Raw genomic sequence first — 14,047 nt, 5'->3', positions numbered from 1 at the left:
GGTAACCAAACCAAAGGAAGAGGTTTGCATTCCTAGTGTGATATCATACCTTTTGCATTAAGTCCCTGGAGTTCTGCTAGAGATTTAAATCTTGTGTCCCTGATATGGGTCCTTTTAGGTATGAGCAAGTAGCATTAAATATCATGAATCAGTATTTGCTTTGGTAATTTTGGGATGACAACTTCTTGCTGTCTGACACCAAAGCTCATTTACATTGTTTAGGTGTGCAGTTTATTGAGCGACTTTTATGGGGTCAGTAGGATTTTCTACTGTAATTTAGCCTGCTTATTACATTATATTTCAATAAAACATAATAAATGAGAGCTAACTGTTCCCTATATTTAAGGAGTGTTAAAAGAGCCATTGAATCTAAAGTGGAAGCATATTACCACTACTTGGTATTTTTCAGAAATTGCTAGGATTTATACCACCTCGTTAGTTATCTTGAGAAACACTTTAAGTGCTCATGCAAAGTGTATTACTTTTGAAAGACAGTCATTATATTTGTAGAAACATTCTTCTTATGCAGCCTCTTGCCTGACTGACATTATAGAGGAAAATCTCTGTTTGAGAGCATTTAATAAAGAGTTGTATCAGTCTCAAAAGCAGTTTGGGATACGGAAACTATGAATATATTAACATTTGCTAGATTGGATCTTTGAATTAACACCTGATATTTCCATTTCTTTCAAATAGGTTTGATAACATTTTTCATACAATAGAGCCATAAAAGATTAGATTGGCTATTGACTTTAATTATGTATAATTAAAATTACATATATTGTGTGGCACGTTTGGCATTTGCCTATACAACATGGTGGCAGGTTAGCACAGTGTCTGGGAATTTTCAGTGGCGGCTGCATAATGGGTGCACATTTTTGATGTACCAAACACCATGTGCATCAAAATATGTCTACAAGAACCTATTTTTGTTGAAAAAAAATACTTTTTTTTCATACTGCAACACAAAAATACTCCACAGCAATTTGTCACAATCGCACTATAAATTACAATCACACAGGGACATGATGCCTGATGTGCAGGCCAAAGTAGAAGACCCAAGCCTTTCACATCCCACATGGCACTGCAACCAGTTGGTAACCCCTAGTTTACCACTGAAATTGTACCAAAACACGTTTTTTTGCTTGTTTCGGAAAAGTTTATACCTCTTCTCAGTATTTTTTTATTTATTTTTTGCTGGCTATGCCTTCCTGTGTCAGTGGCCTTATTGCACCTGTTTCTTATCTGTGTGTCCCCAGGGCAATAAAAGACTACAAAAACAACTGGATCAAAGTTCTAACCTACTACTACTACTACTAGGTTTTGACTGGAGTTAGGCTGGCCATAAACAAGTCATTTTCTTTTGTTGAACTCACTGATTGAATGAAACAAAATGTCTCAGTTGCACCATCAACACTCTTGATGTGGATGGGGGAATCCCTCCTGCTGAACCTTTGTACTCTGACCGCGGTAAGATTTTTCTATCATAAAATAACACTTATCAGCACCGCCGGCGCTGATCGAGAGGACATTTTCCAACAGGTTGGTTGTACACAAATTGATCGATAGATGAACTTGTGTACTGCCCATAGAGGCATTGGAATTTGGTCAGTCCCTGCTGAAATGGCTGAATTTCGATCCATGTATGGCCAACTTTAGGCTTTACCTATTTAGTTATGGGAAGTTTCTGCCTGCTCAGCAGATGATCCAGTATCCTAATGATAAATATGTGCACAATCTCTTACTGCAGCCTAATGTACCAGCTTCCTCAGTTGCATTTTCTGGTGCTTAGTTTGGAAGGTATTTGCCAGGGGAATAAGAAATACCCTTATATAACCGACAGATAGAGACATAAACCTCTTTGACAGAATTCAGTGTATCACAAGGGATTTTCAGGACTCCTTTCATCTGTAAATGTGAAGCTAAAAGACATCCTGAAGTTGTTTTGTCATTTGATATTTCAAGCTCTGCTGTTAACACTAGCTTATGGAACAGACTCAAAAAGCAAAAATCAAGTAAAGACTATATTACTAAAAAGTATCCATAAATAAGTGCAACTGTCATACTGTCTGCTTGAGTTCAGCATTATCACACAACAATTTGACTCCAGGCAACAGAACCTTTGCAAAAGAGTAGGGCCAATATCAGGGAATTGAGATGCTGGGATGAAAAATCAATAACAATTACAACTGTATCCTGTTTAAAAAAAAAAAAAAAAAAAAAACAAAAAAAAAAAAAGCTGGTTTGTCATTGATGGATCCTAATGAAAAACCATAATCTTTTTATGCTTGGATACCTTATAGTGAACCTATCAGATCTTACAAAATGTGTCTGTTGTAGACTCCAAATGCCATCCAAGATCCAGATCAAATTCTGTTGATTTTCAACCCCAGGCCTATGCTGCATAAAGGGCTCTGTCCCAGTCTTTACCCCCTTAGTGCTAGGCCTCATTCTTGCCACTTATCCTCAGTGACCAGTAGAGTCTATAGAATTGGCTGCTAAATAGTGTGAGTGTGGAAGGGGGTTAGTGCCACAAACATGACATGATGTTAAACTGATCTTCTAATCTCAATTTATCAATATAAATATGTGCAGCAGACATGCAACCTAAGGTACTTTAAAAAAAATGAGACCCTTGAATCAGTCAGCAAAGCAACTGTGGTGTGTGTGTACATACATAAGGTCACTTACATGTATTAAGAATACTTGCAGGCTATCGTAATTACCTATGGAAGGGAAGTAGTAGAGTTGCTGTCTGATGTCAAGGTGATAGGTCCATGACCTCAAATGTAATTTACCACCAAACTACTTCTAAATGCTTTTTCAGATGCATTGGTTTTGACCATGTGACACACCGATTTAGGGCATGCAGGGAAGAAAATACTATTTAATAAGCTTAGCTATTCATATACCAGCCAGTGGTAAAGTAAACGAAAATATAATTAGTAAATAGTATACATAAATGTTATCATATCATCATATAAGTTATATGATGATATGATAACATTTATGTATACTATTTACTAATTATATTTTCGTCACTTAATATTGTTCTTTTCTATATCTATCGGTATAGTTTTGGATTAGGTTTTAGGTATATAATTTTTTGTTTTTAGCGCAGCTCATTTTGTTCACCTATTTAGTTTGATATCAGAGTATTACGATTAGGGTTGCTGCTTATAGGTTACTTTCTCTTGCTGTTTGAGTAGCGCGGTTTACCCTTTGTACAGTGGTAAAGTAAAAGCTATACTTTTATCAGTGACTAAACAGGGCCTGCTAACTTCCTCTCGTAGATCTGTTATGGGACTCACTGAAACTCTTATGCCGGACTTTTCGACAGCAAAGGTCAGATGGAACAAATCCTTCAGACAATTCAACCGTGTGTGAGCTTCATCTGACCTTTGCTGTTGAAAAAACAGACGGACTTTAGATTTAGAACATGTTTCAAATCTTTGCGACAGACTCGAGTATGGTCGAAAAATCCATTCATCTGTGTGCTATTCTGACAGAAGAAAACTGACGCTAGGGCAGCTATTGGCTACTGGCTTTGAACTTCCTTATTCTAGTCCGATCGTATGTTATCACATTCAAATCCGTCAGACTTTGGTGTGATTGTGTGTGGCCAAATCCATTTGTTCAGAAATTCCGTCGGAATTCTGCTGAAAAGTCTGTCGGGAAGACAGCCGGACCTAGTCTGTGGGAAAGTCTGGTCGTGTGTACACGGCATTAGGGGCACCATTTGTAAGTCATGCAATAAAAGAGCAACCTTTTTTAGTTCACAAAACAAGGTTTTCCGTAAAGCCTCGTAAACAATGAATAATGCAAATAATTATATTGCACTATTCATGCCTCATTTTTTTGGAACGCGTCGTGCTGCACAAATGGTTTGCATCTGCACCATCAAATGAACCCTGTCTCATAAAATCTGCTGCTTATGCAGGCTTTCAAACAACCAACTGTTCAGAGAAAAATTTGTTTTATCCCTTACTCCCATCGCAATGTTTCACAATTGGCTGGGAAGTCATTGTCAGCTAAAGTTGGTCAAGGGCGCACAACCTCATAATATACAAGTCAGTTGTAAATTTGTTTCTTTACTGGGGTTTCTTTCTTTAACAATCTGATCTATATTGTTCACTGTTGGAAAATTATAATTTTGTAACTGTCACCTTCAGTCTTCTGCAGAATAAAACTTCTGCTGTTACTGTATGGAGAAGGTGTGGGTCTTTTAGAAATATATATATATATATATTTTCAGATTTATCGATTTTGTGACAAATGGCATCACAAAATAAATGATTCCTAAAGTGGCTGTTTTATCACCTACCACATCAACTCCTTTGAGTTGTATCTTAAAATTCTAAGAAATAAGAAGGCTATATTGCTGTCTCTCAGCAGTGAAATATAAAATGATTTGGTTCCAGATATCATTCTACAAAGTGTAATAGCCTGTTCTTTTTTTTTTTTTCGTTGGCGCGACCCCGATGCGCTTGTGTGACACGGACAAGGTGCATCTCCGATCAGCAGGAGGGCTCTGTGATTGGCCCTCCTGGTCACATGATGGCTGTGTCCAATCTCATTCGCCATGTGATTATATAGAAGTTGTCAGAGAGGAGAGCAAATTACTGCAGCCAGCTGGCGATCAGTGAGTGTGAGCTGTTTTTTACAACTTTTTGCACACTGATCACCGGCCCAGTGTCTCCACACAATGTAAACACACAGTGTCCCCAAAACACTGTCCCCGCACACATATCCCCACACATTAAAAACACCTGTCCCAATGATCTTTTGCACACATATGTCTGTGATCATCTACGCACATCTGTACATGATCATCTGCGTACATCTGTCTGTGATCACACAAACCAATTATACACGTAACAGGATTTTTTTGCCAAAGACATGTAGCACAATACATTTTGGCTTACATTTATGACAAAATTTGATTTTATTGGATTTCTTTTAAAACAGATAGAAAATATTAATTTTTTTCAAAATTTACGCTTATTTTTTCGCTTTATATAGCAAAAAAAAAAAGATCTGTGAATAAATACCACCAAAAGAAAGCTCTATTTGTGTGAATAAAATTATAAAAATTTAATTTGTGTACAGTTTTGCATGACTGCCTAATTCTTGAAAGTGCCTAATTCTTGAGAGTGCCGAAAGCTGAATTCCCTCCTTGTAAGGAAGGGGGTGAAAGTGCCCAGTATTGAAGTGGTTAACTGACGGCTTTGTCCTGTAAAGAACTCTTTCTGATCTTACAAAAGGAAAAAAATAGTATTGGGGCCTAGAGCCTTCTTCCTTCCTAAAATGTTTTCAGCCTCTCCATCTTGACTAGGACATTGTGCTCCTGTCCTTCTGTCCAGTCCCAGGACATCACAAAGAAGTTTCCCCTTTATTGCGTGGATTTAGTTTGAGCTGCGCTTGTCTGCATCACAGCCACTGCCTCCATTAGAAAGACTTACTCAATATTTGCAATTTCTGATGGCCCCTCTCTTCCGAGCAATTGGTTAACCCTGAATTATAATTTTTTGGGACTTCATTCCTTACTGTCTTGAGCTGGGTGCCATTACAGGGTAAACTGCGTGTGCCTTTGCATCCTCATGTATATGTTACTATGTACTTGACTGTGGAAAGTACATAGTGGCATTTTTATTGGGAAACTATTAAGGAACTTTTCTGCATTATGCACATAAAATATTTGGTAAGCTAATCCTGTCTCCCTCTGCTCTGATGTTCAGGCCTCTTTTGATGCCAGCTTTGGTCAGAAGGTCCTTCATGTGGCATTTTGTGCTGCAGGCTTACCTGAATTTTAAAATAACAAAGCTGCCTTTACTACTGCTTTAAATACTTTTCTGAGGGACACAGGTCTCACACCTTATTGCTTATGGCCTTGCGCTTGACAGTGGTTGCAAAGCTGAAGCATGCTGGATTTGGTTATAATAGGCTTACTGTTTTATTTGCCATTGTCCAAATTCTTTTGTAGATGACAGTATCACCCATAGTCCCTGAAACTTGTGTTTCTCAGAAAAGGATTTTGGTAGCGAGTATCATTTTTGTTAATGTAATTTTGTTGCCCTTTTGCATTGAGTTAAAAACCAATCTATATTTTAATTTGATACTAGCAATACTTAAACTTTTCTTGATGGTACAATGCATTTTATTAATTACAGGTTTGTTATGGCTATCAAAAAACCTAGATGTTGATCACAAATAATAAGTTAATGGAATGTATGTTTGTTGTTTTTTCTTTGGCTATTCATTTTAGGTTAGAATCACTTTGCTGTTTCCATCACAAATGTAAAGTAATCTGTCTATTGTGTGTTTATATGGTAGTAGAGATATTGTCGTGGTTGCTTGGCAGGTCAGTCAAATGAATACTCGTAGAACTTTAAATTTTGAGTGGTCATTCTTTCATCCAATTCTAAAGCCGCTCTGTTGGTCTTTAAATGTGCTTGGTGGCCTCTCTAAACAATGCATATGCTCTGAATGTGGTGGGCCTTTTATTGTAAAGGTGAGGTTTCCATAACTGTAGATTCCTAGAATTCTGTCTATTGTTCTTTCAGCTCATTGCATGTATCTTGTACATTTTTCCATAATGTGTTAATTATTAATGCTTGCAATGGGCTTTCTTTAAAATCATGGAAGTTAATAGTTATGAATGTATTCAGTATATTCGTTATATAAAGAGTGTGACATAATGGTAATTAATAAGGTATAGTGTGTATATCCCTTGGCAGGCAATTTATTGAATCATTAAAATCTTTAGCTTTCTTTAGCTTTCATTTTGATATCATAAAGTGTAAATGTGAGCACACTAGTTTTCCATATTATTTTTGTAATAATTAGACATGATAAGAGCTGGAAATGTTTTGGCTTTTTTATAGTTTTAGGTTTTAACCCATGCAAAGGGTTAGCTAAATACACAGTTTAAATACTTATATGTAAATTGTCAACATATTTGTAACTATTCAACCACTGCCATGCTGCATAGCTGGAAATTACTATTATTTCCTGGGTCACTTACCTGCTTATTGGACAGGTGATGGTACCAATGAACATGGTTTAGAAATAACACCAGAAGCTGCAAAACTGATCTGGCAAAACAAGGAAGTCACCTGTGCAGCTTTGCAGTGTGACAGAAATGCTGAGAAGTTCTTTAATTGTTATTGATATTTATCTCATATGTTAGAAAAGCTAATATTTGTTTTCTTTTTATAGATTACCTTTCTCAAGGCATGGATCTTTCAGGAATAGAAGTTATTGAGAATGATCTGCTGTTCATTGGTAGAGCTCGTCTAGAAGTGGAAAACCAAGCCAAGCGTTTGCTGGAGCAAGGGGTTGAGACCCAGGTAAACTTTGTGTCATTTCTATCTCCTTATTAATAGCTGTTCGTATCATGTTGCAGTTACGCACACATTACCACACACTTTACTGAAACTACTTTGCTGCAATGCAATGGCATTTATTTGTTTGGCACTCCAACACACCTTGGCACATTATTGTCATGCACTATGCTGCGCTGCCAAATGAATGTGCATGCGCCTTTTTCGGCAGCACAGGACATGTGTTTGGGTGCCATTAAGAATGAATTGTTCTGCATCGCACCAGTGCACTTAAAGTGCGTTTAATGCAATCAATACAATTTTAGATTATCTAATTTCTAATATACCTTGGCCTAGAGCAAACCTATGCTTTGCCAATGAAGGTCAAAGCAACAGGTTCACTTTAACATCAGTCTTCTCAGCTGTTTATTCATAACTTCCCGTTGCTCCTCCAGCTCCATTCACCCGAGAAAGCTGAAATGCCATATCCATTACTTCCAGATATGAGAGAACATGTGACTTTCTCTCTTTCTTCCCATATGACAGTAATGGTGTTGGGTCATTGTCCACGCAGACACTCAACCCTGTCACATGGGGGGGCTGAGCATGATGGCTACCATTGTTGACCTCTTAGTTTGTGAATTGAAGCTACTTGGCTGTCACGCTGACCCTTGTGCTCCAGATTGAATATCTAACTCAGAACGACTTTATAGACTAGTGCTATGTTTTTCTGATGCTGGAAGTATAATAAAGCTAGTTGCTGCTAGTTTGAAACGTGACCTGCAATATGGATATTTTTATACTGTTACAAAAACTTTGCTCTTAAGGCTATCTACCCCAAGAGATGGCCTAGGCAAGGCTGTTGCCATTACAAGACACAAAGCATTGTAAAATGTATAAACATTATGTTGTAATGTATTTTATGCTCCATATGCTCCGAGCCATGGTACAGTATTCGCACCACTAGAGAAAGTTTTAGCGGTCAAGCGGTTCTCATACCATCTGATATGTTTCAAATTTTTAACACTATGGGTACACAAGTTGTATACACGGTTTTGTGAAAATCCAGGTCATACAATACATGGTCAGATTTGGATGCATGTTATTGCTACTGGCAAAATCTATCTGACTAGGTGCATTTTACCAGTCACTTCTCCAGGCTGTTTTTGGTGGGAAAAACACTGCAGAGCTTGCTAACCCTACCTTCATTCACCCTGGACTTATTGGCTCCAAAATAAACCTACAGAGAAAATAAGGATGGAGTGCAGGAGGAGATCAGTAAACTCTGATTCACTGATCCCATAAAGTCTAGACTCTAGATCAGGGGTTTCAAACTGTTGGCCCTCCAGCTGTTGTGAAACTACATATCCCATCATGCCTCTGCCTGTGGGAGTCATGCTTGTAACTGTCAGCCTTGCAATGCCTCATGGGACTTGTAGTTTCACAACAGCTGGAGGGACACCAGTTTGAGACCCCTGGTCTAGATGAACCTGAGTTCAAAATAAAACATGTTTTAAAAAATAAGATATTGCAATATTACAAGTCCACTACACACTTGCACACATTTAGGAAGTATATATTTTACAAAACATATTAGGTATTTCATATAGTTTTAACATAATGAGCTTTTACTTTTTTTTTTTTTAGACTGACTACTTTTTGGGGATATCATAGTTCACATTTTTGGTACTTATTAACTGTTCCTTAGAGCCAACTAGTCCCAAAATAATAAGTTGCCTATGGCATTCCAGAGGGGTATTCGTTTAACCACTTTCAGACCGGACCATTTTGCTGGTCAATGACCAGAGGTCTTTTTACAATTTGGCACTGCGCTGCTTTAACTGGTAATTGCGCGGTCATGCAATGTTGTACCCAAACAAAATTTGCGTCCTTTTTTTCCCACAAATAGAGCTTTCTTTTAAAGGTATTTGACTGACTGCGATTTTTTTATTTTTGCGATATAAACGTAAAAAGACCGCAAATTTTGAAAAAAAATGATATTTTCTACTTTTTGTTATTAGAAAAATCCAATAAACTCAATTTTAGTCATACATTTAGGCCAAAATGTATTCAGCCACATGTCTTTGGTAAAAAAAAAAGTCAATAACTGTATATTTATTGGTTTGCGCAAAAGTTGTCACATCTACAAACTAAGGTACGTTTTCTGGAATTTACGCAGCTTTTAGTTTGACTGCCTATCTCATTTCTTGAGGTGCTAAAATGGCAGGGCAGTACAAAACCCCCCCAAATGACCCCATTTTGGAAAGTAGACACCCTAAGGAAATTGATAAGAAGCATGTTGAGCCCATTAAATATTTTATTTTTTTGCCTCAAGCGATTGAATAATGACAAAAAAAAAATTTTTTTTTTTTTTTTTTTTTTACACAAAGTTGTCACTAAATGATATATTGCTCACACATGCCATGGTTATATGTGGAATTGTACCCCAAAATACATTCTGCTGCTTCTCCTGAGTATGGGGATACCACATGTGGTCAACTTTTTGGAAGCCTAGCCGCGTACGGGGCCCCGAAAACCAAGCACCGCCTTCAGGCTTTCTAAGGGCGTAAATTTTTGACTTCACTCCTCACTACCTATTACAGTTTTGAAGGCCATAAAATGCCAAGATGGCACAAAACCCCCACAAATGACCCCATTTTAGAAAGTAGACACCCCAAGCTATTTGCTGAGAGGCATGTTGAGTCCATGGAATATTTTATATTTTGCCACAAGTTGCGGGAATATTACAAACTTTTTTTTTTTTTTTTCACAAAGTTGTCACTAAATGATATATTGCTCAAACATGCCATGGGCATATGTGAAATGACACCCCAAAATAAATTCTTCTGCTTCTCCTGAGTACGGGGATACCACATGTGTGGGATTTTTTGGGAGCCTAGCCGCGTACGGGGCCCCGAAAACCAAGCACTGCCTTCAGGATTTCTAAGGGTGTAAATTTTTGATTTTTACTCCTCACTACCTATCGCAGTTTTGAAGGCCATAAAATGCCAAGATGGCACAAACCCCCCCCCCCCCCCAAATGACCCCATTTTGGAAAGTAGACACCCCTAAATTTAGGGGTACACTAGTGAGACTCACAGGTAAAAAAGCACATAGGCTGTCAGCGACTGTATCAAAACGCTACAAAAAAAACTGTTAGCGATCGCAGGGATCAGGCCTGACTCTGCGAACGCTGCAGTTATGTGTGTTGTGTTTTGTAAGTGACAGTGATCGATCGATCGATACTGCACTTGGGTGGGCTGGGCTGGGCTTGGCAGAGGGGCTAAATGCAGGTGCTAGCAGGTATCTGGGCTGATCCCGCTAACAATGCGTTTTGGGAAACCTAAAATGCTGGCGACGCTAATATATATCTGATCAGATACTATATTACTAAGGGAGGTGTATGCTTTGTGCGTGGGTGTTAGCGGTACTGGCACTAACCTGACGCTGCCTGGGGCGACGCAGACCTTATCTGACCCTCAAACTTCTATCACCCGCCGGGTGATCAGGGGGTTAAACCTTTATTAGGTAATAAATGGCGGGTGCCCTGAAACTATAAAAAAATAACTAACCAACCAGCGTCACCTGTAACAGTTATATGGTGATCACTGGTGAAAGGGTTAACTAGGGGGCAATCAGGGGGCTTTATGCGGTAGTATATGGGGGTCCCTGGCGCTATAAAAAGCTGCGGCGAACCTAAATACCTACCTGCCTAACTAGCGTCACCTGTAACACTAATACAGCGATCAGAAAAACGATCGCTTATTAGGCTGGGTTCACACTGGAGCGATGCGGGAACGCCACGAATCTGCGGCGGGTTCCCGCATCACACTGCCCTATGCAAACTGCTGGGAGTGTCAGTGAAATGTTAATGACACTCCCAGATCAGTTCGCATATCGCAGTGCGATCTGCAAACTCGGACAGGAATCGGATCGCATGGTGTGAACACCCATGCGATCCGATTCTGCTGCGGACCAAAAAAAGGGTCCCGTGCGAGTTTGCGGTGGGTGCAACGCGAATTCAGCCATACTATCTGTATGGCTGAACTCGAATCGCACAGAGATCGGATGTGATTTGCAGGGGTGATTGGGGGGGTGAAGGGGGGGTGAGAGTGTGCCTGGCATGTTCTACTGTGTAGTGTAGTGTTGGTGCAACTCACCGATCCTCTCTCCTCGGTGCCGGAACGAAAAATACCGACACGGAGGAGAGATCACATCACTTCCTCTGCCTGTGTTTACATTACAGGAGAGGAAGTGATGTCATGCTGCACTTCCATTCGTCAGGAGCGATCGCGAGGGGGTGGCCATGAATGAATGGCCACCCCCTCATCCCGGATCACTCCTGAACAGATTCCGACCGCCGCTGGCACCGGGGGGGGGGGCCCGATCGGGCCCCCCACCCGCGGGAAGGCAGGGACGTACATGTACGCCCATATGTCTGCCCGTGCCATTCTGTGGACGTACATCGTCGTGCGGTGGTCGGCAACTGGTTAAGATTACTGTTGGGTTCAGGGAGTTAAAGTTAAAGTGTTCTTACTTGACTACTTGTCCTTTGTCTAATGATTTTTTTGATAACCAACCTCCAAGGAGCACCAGCTACTCCTAAGGCCGACCTTACATGGTTCAAATCTCAGCCAGTCAATCAAGTTGGGTACAACCAACCTGCCGGATTCACTAGCGATAATCACAAAGACAATTGCAGATTCCCCTGTCAGCATTGCCTGTGTTGATAGGGGAACCCGTGATTGCAGGTAATAAGTTTCCACCGTGTACGGCCTGCCTAACAGAGTTAAATTAAGTGATGGCCAGATTAAAGCCCATATTAGGACACGTTCATTCCTCTGTCTTAATCATTCTAATAGTTTGTCTCATGCCACTACCGCTTCTGCTAGTGATGACTGGTGGATCCAGCACTGCAGTCTGTGCTCTCTCTGACCAGTCATTTCTTTTTTTTTTTTTGTCATCATGCCACTGCAGTATTCTAGTAAAAGGAGCCATGATTGGAAGGTAGGTTTAGTGCACACTATGGTGCTATACCCATATAGAGGGCATAGTGTACTTTTTGGATATTTTATTTGCATATATTTTGAATGCCTAATATTTCGAGTGGAACTCTGGCCAAAGTTTTCTTTCCTATTTTGAATATTGGGGAAAACTTAGAACTTCCCTCAAGTTTCTATTGCTGTCTGGGTCCCCAATGGGAGAAAATATGGTCACCAAGACAGCGAGTAAAGGGACAATTTCCCAATGAGGACAAAAATAAGAGTGCAAATCTGACAGCTCTGGCAAAGTTTCTCAGGGAATACACTTCAGAGCAAACATTTTAATAGTGGAGTATATGCAAAGCCTCCTTCTCTATTCGCAATGCAACTCTGGGAAAAAAAGGTGGCATATGAGCAGGACCTTCACTGCAAAGTTGGGGATAGTCTATATATATATATATATAAATAACGCACACACTGAGCAAAATTATAAAGGCAACACTTTTGTGTTTGCCACTATTTATAATGAGCTGAATGCAAAGATCTACAACTTTTTCTATGTACACAAAAGGCCTATTTCACTCAAATATTGTTCACAAATTTGTCTAAGCCCAGGTTCACACTGAGCTGCGGGAATGAAGCCATGCAAGTTCAGCTGAACTTCACACAATTTCAATCCCGCATGTCAATCCCAATTTTGGATGCATCTTCAGAGACATCTATGCAGGTTTCTGCCCAGATGTCAATGTAAATTGCAGCCCGAAATCGCAAAAAGTAGTACAGAAACTACTTTTTGAAATTGGTGCAGCGCCGCGGATGCGGTGTCGCACCGATTAAATTGGTGTCATTGATGGCAATTGCTGCTGATTTGACATGCGATTTGACATGTTAAATTGCATGTCAAAACCTCCATTGTGAACCATTGCTCAATCTGTGTTAGTGAGCACTTTGCCTAGATAATCCACCCACCTCACATGTGTGGCATATCAAGATGCTGATTAGACAGCATGATTATTGCACAAGTCTGCCGTAGGCTGACCACAATAAAAGGCCACTCTAAAATGTGTAATTTTACTATATTGGGGGGGTGGTCCAAAAACCAGTCAGTATCTGGTGTGACCACCATTTGCCTCACGCAGTGCAACACATCTCCTTCATATAGAGTTGATCAGCTTGTTGATTGTGGCCTGTGGAATGTTAGTTCATTCCTCTTTAATGGCTGTGTGAAGTGACTGGATATTGGCAGGAACTGGAACATGCTGTCTTATATGCCAATCGAGAGCATCCCAAACATGCTCAATGGGTGACATGTCCCAAGAGTATGCTGGCCATGCAAGACCTGGGATGTCTTCAGCTTCCAGGAATTGTGTACAGATCCTTGCAACATGGGGCCATGCATTATCATTCTGCAACATGAAGTGATGGTCGTGGATGAATGGCACAACAATGGGCCTCAGGATCTCATCACGGTATCTCTGTGCATTCAAAATGGCATCAATAAAATGCACCTGTGTTCGTTGTCCATAGCATACGCCTGCCCATACCATAACCCCACCGCCACAATAGAGCACTCCATCCACAACGCTGACATCAGCAAACCGCTCCTCCACACGATGCCATACTCTCTGTCTGCCATCTGCCTTGTACTGTAAAGTCAGGTCGAGACCCCAATGAGGACGACAGGCATACAGATGAGTTTCCCTGAGATGGTTTCTGACAGTTTGTGCAGAAATTCTTTGGTTA

The 14,047-nt window shown here is 40.0% G+C and overlaps 1 protein-coding gene across 1 annotated transcript in view; it reads left to right on the top strand.

Annotated features, from left to right (window-relative positions):
• Positions 1 to 14,047, top strand: part of COG5 (component of oligomeric golgi complex 5) — a 485,726-nt gene that overhangs the window by 180,201 nt on the left and 291,478 nt on the right. Inside the window, exon 7 of the mRNA XM_077472430.1 lies at positions 7,219 to 7,349. Coding sequence (XP_077328556.1) covers positions 7,219 to 7,349 — 131 coding nt within the window. The remainder of the gene's footprint in view (positions 1 to 7,218; positions 7,350 to 14,047) is intronic.

This window comes from Lithobates pipiens, unplaced genomic scaffold, assembly GCF_037356315.1.
Source record: "Lithobates pipiens isolate NorthernLeopardFrog02 unplaced genomic scaffold, aLitPip1_a1.2 Scaffold_8, whole genome shotgun sequence".
Lineage (NCBI taxonomy): Eukaryota > Metazoa > Chordata > Amphibia > Anura > Ranidae > Lithobates > Lithobates pipiens.
This window is presented reverse-complemented; position numbering and strand designations above follow the sequence as displayed.